The sequence below is a fragment of the Malaclemys terrapin genome, chromosome 5, assembly GCF_027887155.1.
Source record: "Malaclemys terrapin pileata isolate rMalTer1 chromosome 5, rMalTer1.hap1, whole genome shotgun sequence".
Classification (NCBI taxonomy): Eukaryota; Metazoa; Chordata; order Testudines; family Emydidae; genus Malaclemys; species Malaclemys terrapin.
Genome location: NC_071509.1, coordinates 34355721 through 34374307, shown reverse-complemented (window position 1 = coordinate 34374307; position 18587 = coordinate 34355721). Strand labels below are relative to the sequence as shown.

General features: G+C 41.6%; 2 protein-coding genes across 3 annotated transcripts in view; one reads left to right on the top strand and one right to left on the bottom strand.

The window, feature by feature from the left end:
* The window catches only part of LOC128837774 (cytosolic beta-glucosidase-like), a 108369-nt gene extending 92314 nt beyond the window's left edge, over positions 1-16055 (bottom strand). Inside the window, exon 1 of the mRNA XM_054029280.1 lies at positions 16032-16055. The gene's annotated coding sequence lies outside the window, so the exon portion shown is untranslated. The remainder of the gene's footprint in view (positions 1-16031) is intronic.
* ADGRA3 (adhesion G protein-coupled receptor A3) overlaps positions 15019-18587 on the top strand; it is a 155132-nt gene continuing 151563 nt past the window's right edge. The window contains exon 1 of one of the 2 annotated variants that reach the window (XM_054029278.1): positions 15019-15538. In XM_054029278.1, the coding sequence (XP_053885253.1) occupies positions 15318-15538 (221 nt within the window). In that variant the 5' untranslated portion in view covers positions 15019-15317. The remainder of the gene's footprint in view (positions 15539-18587) is intronic. The other variant, XM_054029275.1, reaches the window with a different exon arrangement.

Sequence of the window (18587 nt, the reverse complement as noted above, 5' to 3'; positions counted from 1 at the left end):
GTTTTGCTACGCTGCATGGCAGAAACCGCTCCCAGTTGCAAAAGGGGAGGGCTGCACTTTGTGCTGAGACACTTGCTCAGAATGCAGGGCGGAGCTCCTCTCCAGCTGCTCCGGAGTCCAGCCCGGGACTTTCCTGCAGCCCTCCCAGCCGCTCACTCTGCTGTGCCGGGGGAGGGGGAAATCCCGGACATTGTGAGTGCTTTACAAATTCCCCCCGGACGCTATTTTTAGCACAAAAAGGAGGACATGTCCGGGTAAATCCGGACGAATGGTAACCCTACAAGAACCAAATCTGGGTGTCTCTCTGGAAGACATCCATGCTTTAGTTAGTCAGACAAGTTATTGGACTCAATACAAGGGTAACCGGATGAAATGTAACGGCAAGTGTTATACTTGAGATCAGACTAGACATAACAGTCCCTTCAGGTCTTAACCTTTATGAATCTTGCTTCTTGCCGCAAAAGAAACAACTCACTTCACAGATCAAAAAAACTGCTGTGACAGTCATCACTGACATTAATGTGTAGTTTTTAGCAAGTTTAATTGAGTCAAAATAATTGTAATCAGCATTATCCTAGAATTTCAAATGCTGCTTATTAGGCAAAGAACTGCAAGGGATACAGTAACTGGTAGATTTTTTTTTGTGGTGATGCTAATTCTTTTAGCAACATTAAAATTAATAAAAGAAGAACAGGAGTACTTGTGGCACCTTAGAGACTAACAAATTTATTAGAGCATAAGCTTTCGTGGACTACAGCCCACTTCTTCGGATGCATATAGAATGGAACATATAATGAGGAGATATATATACACACATACAGAGAGCATAAACAGGTGGGAGTTGTCTTACTAACTCTGAGAGGCCAATTAATTAAGAGAAAATTACCAGCAACCACACATCACTGAACAAAACCACTAACCCAGGAACCTATCCTTGTAACAAACCCCGATGCCAACTCTGTCCACATATCTATTCAAGTGACATCATCATAGGACCTAATCACATCAGCCATACCATCAGGGGCTCGTTCACCTGCACATCTACCAATGTGATCTATGCCATCATGTGCCAGCAATGCCCCTCTGCCATGTACATTGGCCAAACCGGACAGTCTCTACGCAAAAGAATTAATGGACACAAATCTGACATCAGGAATCAAAATACTCAAAAACCAGTGGGAGAACACTTTAACCTGTCTGGTCATTCAGTGACAGACCTGCGGGTGGCTATATTACAACAGAAAAACTTCAAAAACAGACTCCAAAGAGAGACTGCAGAGCTAGAATTGATATGCAAACTAGACACAATTAACTCCGGTTTGAATAAGGACTGGGAATGGCTGAGCCATTACAAACGTTGACTATCTCCCCTTGTAAGTACTCTCACACTTCTTATCACACTGTCTGTACTCGGCTAGCTTGATTATCACTTCAAAAGTTTTTTTTTTTTTTTTTTTTTTTTTCTCTTAATTAATTGGCCTCTCAGAGTTAGTAAGACAACTCCCACCTGTTTATGCTCTCTGTATGTGTGTATATATATCTCCTCATTATATGTTCCATTCTATATGCATCCGAAGAAGTGGGCTGTAGTCCACGAAAGCTTATGCTCTAATAAATTTGTTAGTCTCTAAGGTGCCACAAGTACTCCTGTTCTTCTTTTTGCGGATACAGACTAACACGGCTGTTACTCTGAAACTTGTCATTAAAATTAATATATTCACTACATTTCTAATTTTTGATCTTTTGCTGCAAATTAGCCATTTTGTAAATTCAAAATGTGCATACCCCAGAGGTAGATCTTCACTCATTGGTCCTGATGAACTGCTGAATGTCAGTTCCTGAATCAACAGGGATTACCTTTTTTTAAACAAATGTGTGAAGTCTTTATTACCACCAGGTAATGCTAATTACATTAGAAGACAATAGGAGAGAATCTTTATATCTCTATTAGCAATGAAGCTTGGGAGAATGTGATTTCACAGGTATTCAGAGTGCCTGGTAACTATATTCTAAATGAAACATGAAACAAATTTACACAGAGTCTTTAACACTAATTTTAATGAAAAAATGTGATACAGAAAGATCAGATCTGCAGGGAAAATAGGTAACCTTTTAAATTAATGTTCCCAAAACCACAATTAATTTAGATTTAATAGGACAGTTAATCTATGTTATTTGAATACTGATTATTAAACATTCACCAAGGACTAAAAACTATGTAATAGATTTGTAACTGTGAAACTGATATGGACCTATTGTATAGTTTTTAATACTCTGCAAATATCCCTTTAATGTGTAGTTTTTATTTCTTTAATATGCAATAACTGTTTTATGAAGTCCAAATTAAATACTTGGGGACTTTTAATTGAAAGGAGTTTCTGAGAAATAAAAGACAAAAAGTAGAGTATGTGTTTATCATGCATGCCAGTGTCCTATAATCCTACTTTCTTGGAAAAAGAGGAAAAGTGAATTATCTAGGTGCTCTATATCACAAAAAGGTCTCATTGACTACTGCACAGCACACATGCAGAAGTTCCAACAAAAAATGACTTTATATCAATTAGAGTAATCTTTCATGGTGCAGAAGACATAATGTTGATAATTCTAATTTTAAAATGTGTTATTTAATTTAATTAATTAATTTATTTTTTGAGAGAGAGAGACAGACCTGTAATGAGCTGGCATAAGTTCTTTCTTTCCAGAAGAAAGTTTTTAGAACAAAGCTTACACTTTTCTCATAGTATGGACCACTTCTTACAGAGCCAGTCTCCTGGAGCATTTCCCTTCATATTCATGAACAGACCACCTCCCATTGGAAAATCAATAACACTGCATGGAAAATAATTAGGGAGGTATTTCGTATATTTTTTGCATCTGTTAAGTGCAGTTCAGCAGTTATAATAAAGGAACAGAGACAGCACCATGTGACCAGCCAATTTTCTGTAGACTATTAATGGTCAACAGATGACAGTGGTGGGGACCCACTATGGTTTGGCAACCACTGTCCTAAAAGAGTCCAGAAATGACAGACATACATTGCGAAATTCAGCAGTTTTTGCCATAGTTCAGATCCCATCCAGATAGGAAATATCCACACTGAAATAAGCACTTAAAATGGACTAAAATAAGGACTGGCCAAGTTGTTGACAGACAACTGATTTTCACTAGTTTATGACAAAATTCTCCCTTCGACTCCCCGTTATGGCAAGTAAAATTTACTTAATAAACATTTACCTGAGAAATAAACATTGTGCATTTCTATTACTGTGTTTAACTCCATTTTTCTTACCCCTCAGTCTCTCTCTTCCTGTCCCTCTCTTTCTCCAAGCGTTTGTCTTCTTCTCCCCACATCTGATGCCCTTATAAATCCCTCAGCTCTTGTCTACTTTCCCCTGCCCAACGCCTGTTGGCAAGTACTATGCCTGCCTTTTTCTGCCTACTGTCAGAGCATAGGGTTTTTCTTCTCAGCCTTCTCCCTCTGCCTACTCTTGAGGATGAGCTCCAATCGCATGTCTGAGCATAGCTGTTGTCCGCCTACACTCTGGGTGTAACTTGCCTCTTGCCATTGCTAGCCAAATGTTCCATTTTCACATTCTTTAACTAGTATATGAAAAATCTAAACCAAAAATCTGTTCATTCCGAATTTTCTGTTTGAACCAGAGAGAATAAAAAAAAAGAAATCTCTGGTTTTGGGGACCATTATTCATCAGTGAAATTTGGACTTTTCTAGAGGTAATGTTCTGTAAAATCTAAAGTGACAGGATTAGGGAATGAGAAGCATTCTTCAAAGAAGAACATTGAGAAAGTTTAACTTCTGAACCATTTGAATTCTTAAGCATCAGACACCTTTTCTTTCAAATGCACTTTTCACATGACAATGCGAATTCCCATCCCACAAAATCTAATCACCACCATCTATGAATACCATTTCCTTCCTCTCTTTTCAATTATAAGCATTGATGTGTTAATAATAAAGTAGTTAGCCTTTGTTTCCTTCAATTACACTTTTTTTTTAAAACAATTGTGCATATTGTGGCTACTGCTTGCAGTAGGGTCTAAAGTATTTAGCTAAAGGTAACTTTGGGTAGAACGAATAAATACTTTGTTTCCACTTTGATCAACTGTTTATTAGTTTACAAACAGTGTGTGATAAGTGTACAGACACTGTACTGCTTTTATTGATAAATGGAACAATTGTGTTTTCAGAAGACCTCAAAATGACAGTTGTAATACGTAAAACACTTTATTATAATGCATATTACATCATATTTTAGCTGAGTGAATGTAAATGTAAGATTCTATAAAGGGCATCTCCATCTCTTTTCATGCTGGATGTATTATTCTGTATTTTGTAAAGATAACAGTAAAATTTCAAATTATAGTATTTTTGAGTATCTTTCTAAATAAATTTATTTTAAAACTAAGAGATAGAGTAGGGTTCTTTTATTTTTATCATTTTTACAGTTTGTTGTAGGCTAATAATGACTTTTAGGATAAATAACTGGATTCTCTCAGTGTAGTCAACTTTTATATATGTAATTCAACCATTTTCTTCAGGCTCAGCTCTCCAGCCCCCTCCTCCATAGCCTTGCACGTTTCTCAGTTTGCCAATTCTCAAATATGGAGAGCAATGAGGAACAAAGACTCAAAATGAGACAAAATTATTTATGCAAAATTATTCCTTTGGTGTAAATAAGACTTTCTAAAACCTTAGTTTCATGATTCTTTATTTTTTAGGTTAATAATTTTAAATAATAAAAGTGGGAGGATTTCAAAATTGTCAAACATAGATAACTTTGGGAGTAAAATGAGTGATGTCCCTCTACATGAAGGATATGAGAGGTATGCAGCTCTGCAATCTTTCGGATGCATAATCCTGGCATTCATAGGGATCTTTAAGGTCAACCTGACCCCATTCTGTTGCAGATCCTTTGTCCCAGCAACCACTGAATTCTAGTATTGGAGCATCTGAGGTACTCAACCCACCACTCAGAAAAATACAATTAAAGTAAAGTAAGTTTATTTTCAGCTCAGTTCCCTACCCCATTCACAACCGTTAAGATAATGGAATAATTCTTTAAGATTAACAGTCAATTTGGGCAGCGACTGCAGTGCCCTGGACTGTTTTGAGCAAATTCCAGGATGGGGTTCAGAAGCAGCAGGAGGTCATCTTTGACAGACTGGGAGCCATTAGTCTGAAATGACCTGAATTTGATGACATTTAGGTTATATTCCAAAGCCCATCTATTTGGCCAGGCCTCTAGGGTGGAGTCCATCTGAGTATGTAGACATGCATTTGGTAAATTTAGAGTTTTGTGATCTTTTAGGTGAGGAAACTTCAGTTTTGTGAACTGACTTTTTATTGGGCTGCAGAACATCATCTACAGAGTGTGTGTGTGGTGGGGGTGGGGATGGGTGACATAGTGCCATGCCACTACCTGTCCCACTGGCCTGACCCTCCTCTTCCTCTCTCAGGTGCCCCACCACAACCAGTAGCCTGATGCCCCTGGCCCATGAGCCCCTACTCCCACCCTCTCCCAGAAGCTTCAATGCTTGAGAGAGCCCCCATATCACCCCCCTCAGGTGCCACTCCCAGCCTGCTCCTTACCTTATCCCTCCCTGCTGGCACATCTCACCCTCAGGTGATGGGTCCATCCCAACCTGTCCCCCATGCTAGGAGAAGCTATCACAGTTTTGGCAGCCAGTGGATGAGGGGATTCTTTACTGAGAGGAACTTTTAAAAGTGTCATAAACAATGAGCACATGAAAACTAAGGCAAATTGCAGTGTCCCACCTAAAATTTTGACCTAGAATCCCCACTGGGAGGATGGACTCTCTGCATGTATAAGAATCTTTTCTGCTGTAGCCCCATGCTCATGCTGATGGACATCTGGCTAACATGGAAATCTTCAGAACCCAGCTCCTCCACAAGAACTGTGCTTTGGGAGATTTTCAATTTTCATTTTATAAAATTTCTATTTCCAATTCTTGCTTCAGAGAGTTTTTATTGATATAACCAAAATCTGAGAATTCTAAGTATGTGACTGACATTACTTTCCTTTAAAAGATTTCCAAAATGTTTTCCTTAAGAAAACTCAAAATGTTTTACAAAACTGAATCACTAACCGCTGAGAATCCATTTTGCAGGACAAGGATAGTCTATGCACAATAGCCTCAGTTCTGCAGAACTGTTCTGTATAACACTTGTTTTATCTACCTGTATTTTGACACAGATACAGGTTGATAAAGAACCAGAAATTAGCTGAAACATTTTGTCTACAATATTTAATGTGGATTTACAACTGACAGTCTTAAAGAAATACTTCATCTAGTGATGCAGTTGGCATTCCAGGAGCTCTTTGCCTCTTGAGTGAGACAGATATGGGACCAGGAAGAATGGCTCTGGGTCTAAGGTTGGCAGCTGTGTTGGTCCTAGGATATTACAGAGATAAGTGGTTGAGGTAATAACTTGTTGGACTAACTTCTGTTGAATGCAAAGAAGAGCTCTGTGTAGCTCAAAAACTTGTCTCTTTCATCAAGAGAAATTGGTTCAATAATAAAAGATATTACTTCACCCAATATTGTCTCTCTGGATCTAAGGAACAACTGCAGGATTTGAGGTGTCCACTGCTGAAAGGAGCCTGCATTTGGAAAAAAGCAGTTGCAAAGTTTGAGTCTGTTCCTTAGGTTGAACCATCTATAGAGTTGGGGGTGGAGTGCTGCAACCTACACTAATGTAAGAAGAAGCTTCAGGGTTTTGGTTGCTATATCTAAGTGACTTTTTCCTCTCCACTCCTATTCAGACATAGTGGTTGCCATTAAAAGATTAAGATGTGCCACCAGTTGCCAGTTATTTCTCTGAACTAATAACAAATAGCTATAGTAGATTCATAGATTCTAGGACTGGAAGGGACCTCGAGAGGTCATAGAGTCCAGTCCTCTGCCCGCATGGCAGGACCAAATACTGTCTAGACCATCCCTGATAGACATTTATCTAACCTACTCTGAAATATCTCCAGAGATGGAGATTCCACAACCTCCTGAGACAATTTATTCCAGTGTTTAACCACCCTGACAGTTAGGAACTTTTTCCTAATGTCCAACCTAGACCTCCCTTGCTGCAGTTTAAGCCCATTGCTTCTTGTTCTATCCTTAGAGGCTAAGGTGAACAAGTTTTCTCCCTCCTCCTTATGACACCCTTTTAGATACCTGAAAACTGCTATCATGTCCCCTCTCAGTCTTCTCTTTTCCAAACTAAACAAACTCAATTCTTTCAGCCTTCCTTCATAGGTCATGTTCTCAAGACCTTTAATCATTCTTGTTGCTCTTCTCTGGACCCTCTCCAATTTCTTCACATCTTTCTTGAAATGCGGTGCCCAGAACTGGACACAATACTCCAGCTGAGGCCTAACCAGCGCAGAGTAGAGTGGAAGAATGACTTCTCATGTCTTGCTCCCAACACACCTGTTAATACATCCCAGAATCATGTTTGCTTTTTTTGCAACAGCATCACACTGTTGACTCATATTTAGCTTGTGGCCCACTATAACCCCTAGATCCCTTTCTGCTGTACTCCTTCCTAGACAGTCTCTTCCCATTCTGTATGTGTGAAACAGATTTTTCCTTCCTAAGTGGAGCACTTTGTATTTGTCTTTGTTAAACTTCATCCTGTTTACCTCAGACCATTTCTCCAATTTGTCCAGATCATTTTGAATTATGACCCTGTCCTCCAAAGCAGTTGCAATCCCTCCCAGTTTGGTATCATCCGCAAACTTAATAAGCGTACTTTCTATGCCAATATCTAAGTTGTTAATGAAGATATTGAACAGAGCCCAAAACAGACCCCTGTGGAACCCCACTTGTTATGCCTTTCCAGCAGGATTGGGAACCATTGATAACAACTCTCTGAGTACGGTTATCCAGCCAGTTATGCACCCACCTTATAGTAGCCCCATCTAAGTTGTATTTGCCTAGTTTATCGATAAGAATATCATGCAAGACCGTATCAAATGCCTTATTAAAGTCTAGGTATACCACATCCACAGCTTCTCCCTTATCCACAAGACTCGTTATCTTATCAAAGAAAGCTATCAGATTGGTTTGACACGATTTGTTCTTTACAAATCCATGCCGGCTATTCCCTATCACCTTACCACCTTCCAAGTGTTTGCAGATGATTTCCTTAATTACTTGTTCCATTATCTTCCCTGGCACAGAAGTTAAACTAACTGGTCTGTAGTTTCCTGGGTTGTTTTTATTTCCCTTTTTATAGATGGGCACTATATTTGCCCTTTTCTAGTCTTCTGGAATCTCTCCCGTCTCCCATGATTTTCCAAAGATAATAGCTAGAGGCTCAGATACCTCCTCTATTAGCTCCTTGAGTATTCTAGGATGCATTTCATCAGGCCCTGGTGACTTGCAGGCATTTAACTTTTCTAAGTGATTTTTAACTCGTTCTTTTTTTATTTTATCTGCTTAATCTACCCCCTTCCCATTAGCATTCACTATGTTAGGCATTCCTTCAGACTTCTCGGTGAAGACCAAAACAAAGAAGTCATTAAGCATCTCTGCCATTTCCAAGTTTCCTGGTCCTGTTTCTCCCTCTTCACTGTGCAGTGGGCCTACCTGGTCTTTGGTCTTCCTCTTGCTTCTAATGTATTGATAAAAAGTCTTCTTGTTTCCCTTTATTCCTGTAGCTAGTTTGAGCTCATTCTGTGCCTTTGCCTTTCTAATCTTACCCCTGCATTCCCGTGTTGTTTGCTTTTATTCATCCTTTGTAATCTGTCCTAGTTTCCATTTTTTATATGATTCCTTTTTATTTTTTAGATCATGCAAGATCTCGTGGTTAAGCCAAGGTGGTCTTTTGCCACATTTTCTATCTTTCCTAATCAGCGGAATAGCTTGCTTTTGGGCCCTTAATAGTGTCCCTTTGAAAAACTGCCAACTCTCCTCAGTTGTTTTTCCCCTCAGTCTTGATTCCCATGGGACCTTACCTATCAGCTCCCTGAGCTTACCAAAATCTGCCTTCCTAAAATCCATTGTCTCTATTTTGCTGTTCTCCCTTCTACCCTTCCTTAGAATTGCAAACTCTATGATTTCATGATCATTTTCACCCAAGCTGCCTTCTACTTTCAAATTCTCAGCGAGTTCCTCCCTATTTGTTAAAATCAAGTCTAGAACAGCTTCCCCCCTAGTAGCTTTTTCAACCTTCTGAAATAAAAAGTTGTCTGCAATGCAGTCCAAGAATTTGTTGGATAGTCTGTGCCCCGCTGTGTTATTTTCCCAACATATATTTGGATAGTTGAAATCCCCCATCACCACCAAATCTTGGGCTTTGGATGATTTTGTTAGTATTGCACACATTGCTGAGTTTTAACTATTGCTACATGCTTACTTTTTAACGGCAACTGCTGTAGTAAGCAGAAACATAGTGGGTGATGTTCCATTAACAGAGGGGATGGAATGCTGTAGATGGAAGATTCTATGGCAGTCAAGAGTAAAAGGGAGAAAAATTGAGGGTAGTGACAGCACAGGGATAGAGGAGAGAGCAGAGAACAATCATTAAAGAGAAGGGGATAGAAGCTCAGTAAAAATGTGCAGGGATGTGAGATCCTGAGCTCATGAAAGAAAAGGAGAGGAGTCAGCAAAGTAAAGAATCAGTGAGAATGCAAAACAGACAGAAATTACCAGTAAAGATAAGTGAGCACTTGTTTCTCTCTCTCTATGGTGAGGACATATGAAGGATGTGAAGTGCTGCCAGACCTCTCTTTTGTTTAAACACTGAAACTATTTATTTCAAATAGGGTCAGCTCCCCTCTTGATATCTTGGAGACAAGATTTAGTAGTTAGTAGAGCTGGAAGAATAGTGCACAAATAATTAAGAAAAATTGCCAATAGCCATTTAAAATAAGAGTGAAAAATGGACAAACTAGATACAATGGTCTGCAACTAGAGAAAATAGGAGTCATGGATGACTCATTAGGTTAGATGCCTGAGTGACAAGGATAATGGTGATTTGTTAACAGTGACAAAGAAGGAGTGGGGATTATGTGGAAGGAAAAATAAGGAGTTCAGTTTGGGGCATATTAAGTTTACTATCAGACATATATACACACAGTTCAGGAAAGCACTTAAGCATATGCTTAACTTTAAGTTAGTACTTAAGTAACATTAACTTCCATGGGACTTAAACACGTGCTTAAGTGCTTTCCTAAATCAGTATCTGAGAGGGGAATGAAAAGGTAAATTTGCAAGGGACAGTAGTTGAACCCATTTGAATGAATAAGAGCATTCTAAGAAAGAGTATAGAACAAATAAGAAGAGTAGAAAGAGAAGTTAAGAGTAACACAAAATATCTGATCGGTTCCACTTTTAACAGTAAGATACCATACTGTTAACTGAGGGGGAATGTAATAGCGTGCTTACATATATGTGTACACACCATAACTGAATAATTATAATCTTATTTGTCCCACCTTGCCCTAATCCACATCTCCTAATGTTTGTTACTCTCATACACTGAGTCATATCTAAAATTAGTCTGCAAACTCTGTTTCCTTATTAATTCAAAGAAAGCTTTTAGTAAAGAATCTTTTTGTTTTGTTTTACTTTAACTTTACATTCACCCAATAGAACACAAACCAGAACTTGGTCCTGGCCACAGCTGGGAGCTCTTTTTGTTCTTGTCAGCATTCACAGCTCTGCATTGCTGTGTGCAACAGGAGATTTTGAACTCTCCAGCTGCACCCAGCACTCTTACATAAGAATAGCAGCTGCTCTATAAGACCTCTTGGTTAGGGACCATATCTTTGTATTTGTTATGTAAACACCTGTCACACTGGGGGGAGGAGGGGAGGTGTGCATAAATAAGTGCTGCCAACTCTTATCATTTTTAAAAATGTCCCAGTAGTTCATGATTTTCTTAAAGCCCCAGCTGCTGAAGGAAAGTGATTAGGTGAAAATCTCAATTTTCATTTAGAATGAAAGTACATTTCTAGTTCTCATGGTTGCAGAGAAAAGTTTGAAAGCATAACCTGAGTACACCCAAAAGGCCCAGAAGCCAGAAGACATAACAAGAAACCAAAATGCACTTTTTAAAAGCCCACAGATTTTTTTTTAATTCTATTTTTATAATGCCTGGGGTTGGCAATATTGACTCTCTGTGCCTCAATTCCCCTATCTGTAAAATAGGGATAATAGTGCTTCTCTACCACACAAGGATGTTGTGAGCATAAATACATTGAGCCTTCTGAGGTAATCCGTTACTGTGGTAATAGAGGCCACATAAGTACTTAACATAGATAATACACTTTGTCTCTGTTGCCATTCAAACAACAAGCACAGTGTTGTAGATGATGCCCCTTCAACAAGAGAGGATGGAAGATCAGAAGCAGCATGAGAGTGAGTGATTGAAATGTGGAAAGACAGTGTGGTAAAAAAAAAAAAGGAAGCAGCTGAAAGAGAAGGTAAGAGGAAGAACAGGTCCTGATCACACCATGAGTAGGACTCCCTAGTGATTTCAATGAGGGGACCTGCTTAAAATGTAATTGCACAATATGGCCCAGTGACACAAATCAAGCTGAGCAGATGAAAGGTCTGGAACAAAGAGAAACCAACAGAATGACATACATAGCCCTGGTCTACACTACAAATATATGTTGGTATAACTGCGTTGATCTGGGGTATAGACCCATGAGACCAGGTCTACACCATAAACTTACATGGGTATAACCACGTTGCTCAGAGGTGTGAAAAATCCACACACCTGAATGACGTAGTTATACAAACCTTAACCCTGGTGTAGACAGTACTATGTTGATGGGAGGAACAGGAGTACTTGTGGCACCTTAGAGACTAACAAATTTATTAGAGCATAAGCTTTCGTGGACTACAGCCCACTTCTTCGGATGCATATAGAATGGAACATATAATGAGGAGATATATATACACACATACAGAGAGCATAAACAGGTGGGAGTTGTCTTACCAACTCTGAGAGGCCAATTAATTAAGAGAAAAAAAAAAAAAACTTTTGAAGTGATAATCAAGCTAGCGGAGTACAGACAGTGTGATAAGAAGTGTGAGAGTACTTACAAGGGGAGATAGAGTCAACGTTTGTAATGGCTCAGCCATTCCCAGTCCTTATTCAAACCGGAGTTGATTGTGTCTAGTTTGCATATCAATTCTAGCTCTGCAGTCTCTCTTTGGAGTCTGTTTTTGAAGTTTTTCTGTTGTAATATAGCCACCCGCAGGTCTGTCACTGAATGACCAGACAAGTTAAAGTGTTCTCCCACTGGTTTTTGAGTATTTTGATTCCTGATGTCAGATTTGTGTCCATTAATTCTTTTGCGTAGAGACTGTCCGGTTTGGCCAATGTACATGGCAGAGGGGCATTGCTGGCACATGATGGCATATATCACATTGGTAGATGTGCAGGTGAACGAGCCCTTGATGGTATGGCTGATGTGATTAGGTCCTATGATGATGTCACTTGAATAGATATGTGGACAGAGTTGGCATCGGGGTTTGTTACAAGGATAGGTTCCTGGGTTAGTGGTTTTGTTCAGTGATGTGTGGTTGCTGGTGAGTATTTGCTTTAGGTTGGGGGGTTGTCTGTAAGCGAGGACAGGTCTGTCTCCCAAGATCTGTGAGAGTAAAGGATCATCTTTCAGGATAGGTTGTAGATCTCTGATGATGCGCTGGAGAGGTTTTAGTTGGGGGCTGAAGGTGACAGCTAGTGGTGTTCTGTTATTTTCTTTGTTGGGCCTGTCTTGTAGGAGGTGACTTCTGGGTACTCGTCTGGCTCTGTCAATCTGTTTTTTCACTTCAGCAGGTGGGTATTGTAGTTTTAAGAATGCTTGATAGAGATCTTGTAGGTGCTTGTCTCTATCCGAGGGATTGGAGCAAATGCGGTTATAAGCACCTACAAGATCTCTATCAAGCATTCTTAAAACTACAATACCCACCTGCTGAAGTGAAAAAACAGATTGACAGAGCCAGACGAGTACCCAGAAGTCACCTCCTACAAGACAGGCCCAACAAAGAAAATAACAGAACACCACTAGCTGTCACCTTCAGCCCCCAACTAAAACCTCTCCAGCGCATCATCAGAGATCTACAACCTATCCTGAAAGATGATCCTTTACTCTCACAGATCTTGGGAGACAGACCTGTCCTCGCTTACAGACAACCCACCAACCTAAAGCTCTAATAAATTTGTTAGTCTCTAAGGTGCCACAAGTCAAATACTCACCAGCAGCCACACATCACTGAACAAAACCACTAACCCAGGAACCTATCCTTGTAACAAACCCCGATGCCAACTCTGTCCACATATCTATTCAAGTGACATCATCATAGGACCTAATCACATCAGCCATACCATCAGGGGCTCGTTCACCTGCACATCTACCAATGTGATATATGCCATCATGTGCCAGCAATGCCCCTCTGCCATGTACATTGGCCAAACCGGACAGTCTCTATGCAAAAGAATTAATGGACACAAATCTGACATCAGGAATCAAAATACTCAAAAACCAGTGGGAGAACACTTTAACCTGTCTGGTCATTCAGTGACAGACCTGCGGGTGGCTATATTACAACAGAAAAACTTCAAAAACAGACTCCAAAGAGAGACTGCAGAGCTAGAATTGATATGCAAACTAGACACAATCAACTCCGGTTTGAATAAGGACTGGGAATGGCTGAGCCATTACAAACGTTGACTCTATCTCCCCTTGTAAGTACTCTCACACTTCTTATCACACTGTCTGTACTCCGCTAGCTTGATTATCACTTCAAAAGTTTTTTTTTTTTTTTTCTCTTAATTAATTGGCCTCTCAGAGTTGGTAAGACAACTCCCACCTGTTTATGCTCTCTGTATGTGTGTATATATATCTCATTATATGTTCCATTCTATATGCATCCGAAGAAGTGGGCTGTAGTCCACGAAAGCTTATGCTCTAATAAATTTGTTAGTCTCTAAGGTGCCACAAGTACTCCTGTTCTTATTTTTGCGGATATAGACTAACACGGCTGTTACTCTGAAACTTGTCATTGATGGGAGGGCTTCTCCAGTTAACAAAGCTATGGCCTCTCACAGAGGTGGATTAACTACTCTCCCTGTTGGCATAGTAGTGTCTTCACTGTAGTGTTGCATTGGTGCAGCTTCACCTTTGTAGCATTTTAAGTGTAGACCTGCCCTGAGTGATACAGCTATACCCACCAAACTGCAGATGTACACTGTGCTATGCTGACAGAAAAGTTTCTCCCATTGACATAGTTACCACCTCTCAGGGAGGTGGAGTACCTACACCGACAGGGATAGCCCCTTCACTAAACTGTACAATGGTGTAGCTGCACGGCTAGAAGCATAGACAGGGCTGAGAATAAAAATGAAACTCTACAATGCCCCCTGAAAAGATGAGTGAGCTGATTCTCTCTCACTGCCCTGAACAGGTGGAAGGGTTTAATTAATGTTACTTTAGTACCCCAGAGACAGTTCATCTTAAGCAGTTGACAGGTGCAGGGGGTGATGCCAGGACTGAAGCACCTGGGGAGGAAGGAAAGTAAGTCTTTGCGTTGGAACACAGGATTGGGAGTCACAACGTTGGGGTCCCCCCCCTTAACTCTGCCCCGCACTGCGTGCAGCTGAGCTCGGGCGAGTCGCGCTCCCTTTCCTCGGGGCAATGGTGCTCCCCAGCAGAGGGCTCTGAGGGGCTGTGCTGGTCAGCAAGGGCAGGGAGGCAGCATACACCGGGAAGGCGCTGGCACGATGGCCTGGGTGCCCCGCCCGGGCCACCACTCCGAACCACAAACCCGCTGGGTCAACGCCGGCGCCTCCAGCTGCCAGCGACCCCACCGCTCCTGCCCTGGCCACTCGCTTCCCGCGGCCTCCGCTGCCGCTGCAGCGCCACTCCGCCTGCCGCGGCTTCCAACCAGCAAGCGCGCCTGCGCAGCAGCTGCCAGGCGCCTGCGCGTTGGCCGCGAGAGGGGAACAGTGCTGCTGGACCGTTGGGCTGCAGCGCCGTGGGCTGAGGGCGGCGCTGTGACTCCCGCTGTGGCCCTGGCGCGGTGGGCGCTGCCCGAAGCCCGCTCCGCGCCCCGCAAAGCGAGGGGGGGAAGCGGCGGCGGCCGCGGCTCCAGCACCACATGGCGGCGGCATTAGCAACACAAACGCCGCCTCCGGCCCCGCCCCCGGGGCGCTCACGGCCGCTCTAGGCCGCGGGGAACAGCGACTCCCGGCCCGGAGACTCCTCCTCCTCCTCCTCCCGCGGCGCCTTCGGAGTCTCCGAACGGGCGCTGCGCTCCCCGCCATGCCGCGCCCGGGCCGCTGCCCCTCGTCCCGGCTGCTGCCCGCGCTGCTCTTCCTCGCCTTGCTCGGCGGCGGCGGTGCCTCGCTGCCGCCGGGATGCAAACAAGACGGCCGCCCCAGGAGCCCCGGCAGGTCCCCGGCCGAGGGGAAGATGGTCTGCAGCAGCCTGGAGCTCGTTCGAGTCCTGCCGCCCGACGCGCTGCCCAACAGGACGGTCACCCTGTAAGTACCGGGCTAGGTGCACCCCGCTCCAGGCAGCTCCTGCCTGCGGGACTTGGGCCCGCCTCCGTCTGCAGGGCTGCGCTGGGACAGGGGGCTGCCCTGCCAAGTACTGCGTTAGGCGCCTGCCATCGGCCTTAGTGCAACGTGTGCGGGGAGAAGTGGCCAAAGGCGAGTCTGCTCCTGCCCAGCCATTGCCCCCAGCCCCACCGAGCATGTAGTGGACGGTGCCTGGGGCCAGGAAAACACGCCTACTTGGGAGGTGGTGCAGAGGGGCACCTTTTGTTTTGGGATCCGTCCAGGCTTTGTTTTCTATTTTATTTCTAATATTTATGCGCTTGTTTAGTTTCCTGGCGCTGGTTGTTGTTTTTAAGGAAAATATAGAAACCTAGAGCTAATGTAGGTTATGGAGTTTATAAAAGTAGAACATCTCTCCTGGGATGTATCATCATCTCAGGAATAAATCAAAAGGAAAACAGAGGCTAATCTTACTCACCAGCTAGGAGGGAGTGTGGAGACAGTCTAGACTAGAGCAACTGGATGTAAACTAGCACTTAGGGGCTGGGCTGCAGTTGGGTGTCCTGCCCTCACAAATTTAAAGGGCCAGCTACTAACTAGACAAATATGCTGGGAAGGCTTCCTGAAAGAGGGTGTACCTACACTTGGGTGCTTATTAATCCCCATTCCGGTAGTTCTAGTGAGAACTTGTTTCTGTGGTGGAAGATGTGCAGAAGACTTCCTAATGTTTTCAGTGCTAGAGTTTAATACCAGGAACAAAATTCCTGTGTTTTGTCTTTTTTGCTAGAACAAGAATTAGATATTTGCTTTGGGTGTTAGTTTAAAGATTATTGCTAGTACCTTGTATTAAGTCATTTAACATTTTTTTTTAAGTTGTAGTGTGCATGCTAAGTAAAACGTGTTTAATACTATTAGTGTGTTTTCTTTTCCTACTTGGCTTGATTTTTTAATTTAACCAAGATTTACAGCCAATGAAAAAGCATAGCCTAAAAAATGCCAGTTATTGTATTTGAGATTGTTGGAGAAAAAGCACAGAGTGCTAAATATTTTATTCAACTTTGAACAAAAAACAAAACAAAACTTGAAGGCCCACAACTTCAGATTTATCCTAAATATAAACAAGTCTGCTAGAAGTTTCACAAGTAGATGGCACTACATGCTTACATTTTTTTAACAGTAGAATTTAAATGAAAATGGATGGCCTAATATTAAGCCAGTTTTAAAAAAAACCAACCACCATTTTTATACTCTGGTTTCCTTGAAGTCTTAATAAAATCCATCTACGCCAGGATACTGTTGCCTGGAAGCTCCGAATCTGCAGCTGTTGTAGCTTGGATAGGATAACATGGTTTTGGAATTATTAGAATGTAAGGCCCCGCATACACTTTCATGTGCTCTGTGCATATGAAGTAGTCCCACTGATGTCAGGTGGACAACTCACATTTGTAAGTGTCTGTAGCATTAGGGCGTAGATCGTTCTTGTGTTTGAAGCATAGCCCTTGGAGAATAGGGGAAATGGTCTCATTCCAAGGCAAGTCGGATTTGCTGTAGCAAAAGGATGTGTGTCTCTGCAAGCCTCATGTTGCATTATGTGAGTGAGCTAAAAATGGATGTGATATCAAGAAGTCCATGAACATATAGTTGGAAATTGATATACTGGTAGTTACATCTTCTACTAGAACTTTGAAAAATCTACTCTCCAATGGAAATCTTTCCTAGCATACGTGGAGTATTAAACCATCAGATTCTGCAGAGTTTAACTTTTAATTTAAAAAAATGAATGTAATGTATTTTCCTCTGAGTGGGGAGAGACCACTTCAGTACCAACACTCATAGCTTTGCCCAGTAGTAGGAGCATGAAACTAACAGGAATCTGGTCAGTTTCACCTCTGTTATTCAGAACAGGGTGGACAGCAGTGACATTTTTAAGTATGCTGTCAATGTCACACTGTTACTGCTTCTGGAAAGCTATCAGCAGCAGAGCCATGAACTACAACTATGGGAAAAGGGAGAAGGAAGAAAGGAAGGAAACAAACAAACAAAAAACTGGGAGGATGGGAAGGTGAAAAGTATTGGAAACCCCCAGGAAGCTCTGGGGTGGAAGGTAGAGAAGAAACAAAACAGTACTTCTCCTTTCCAGCAGCTAGAGGCTACTGGAGCTACACATTCATCCAGCACCTACTAAGCAGAGACAGATGTGAAAAATAGTTCCAAGCAGGACCTGGGTACAGCACCATGGCAGAGATCCTCAGATCCATCTGCTTGCATTGAGAAGGGGTTGGGCTTCTCGCCAAGTTACCACTCCAGGACTTGAGGGTGGTCATATTTCTCTCTTTCATATCTACCTCTGGCAAATAGATGTCAGGTAAATTTTCAAGTACTGTTTACTACTATCACAGTTTTAGGACCTTAAGTAGTTCAGAAGAGAGAAAAAGGAGCATGAAAACATAATTGTCAAACTGATGGACTGCACACACGCACAGTTCAGAAGAATTACTTGATTCATTTTATGATGCAGAATTTCTTCATTAGTCAGTGTATGTAAATAGAAAAGTTTGTAAATTGCTTTTGTTTTTAACTGGATTGAGGTTTATAATTCCTGTTGACAGTTGCTTTTCCTCTCTCGTCATATTTTCCCTCTATTTCATGTATACTCTAGTCTTTGTACGTTACATTTTTTATCACATGATCTTTAAATAGATAAAGTGTAAGGAAAAAAATTGGCTTTCCATAACTTGTCTATTTCTAAAATGAGGATAATATCTACTACACAGATATGTTGTGAGGACTAATGTGTAATAGTGCTCTGAAGCCGGAAAAGATAAATATTTAAAAATCTTAGACTTGTGTTGAATTTAAAAACATTTTCTATAAGACAGTTGCCACCATATTCTGTTATGGAATATACTTCTTGAAAGATATAGAACATTGTGTTTGTCATTTATGACCCACCATATCTTTTGAGAAGTCTGTTCCTTTATTATCTAAAACATTCTTCATGTTCACAATTGGTAAACTCAATAAAGGTACTGAA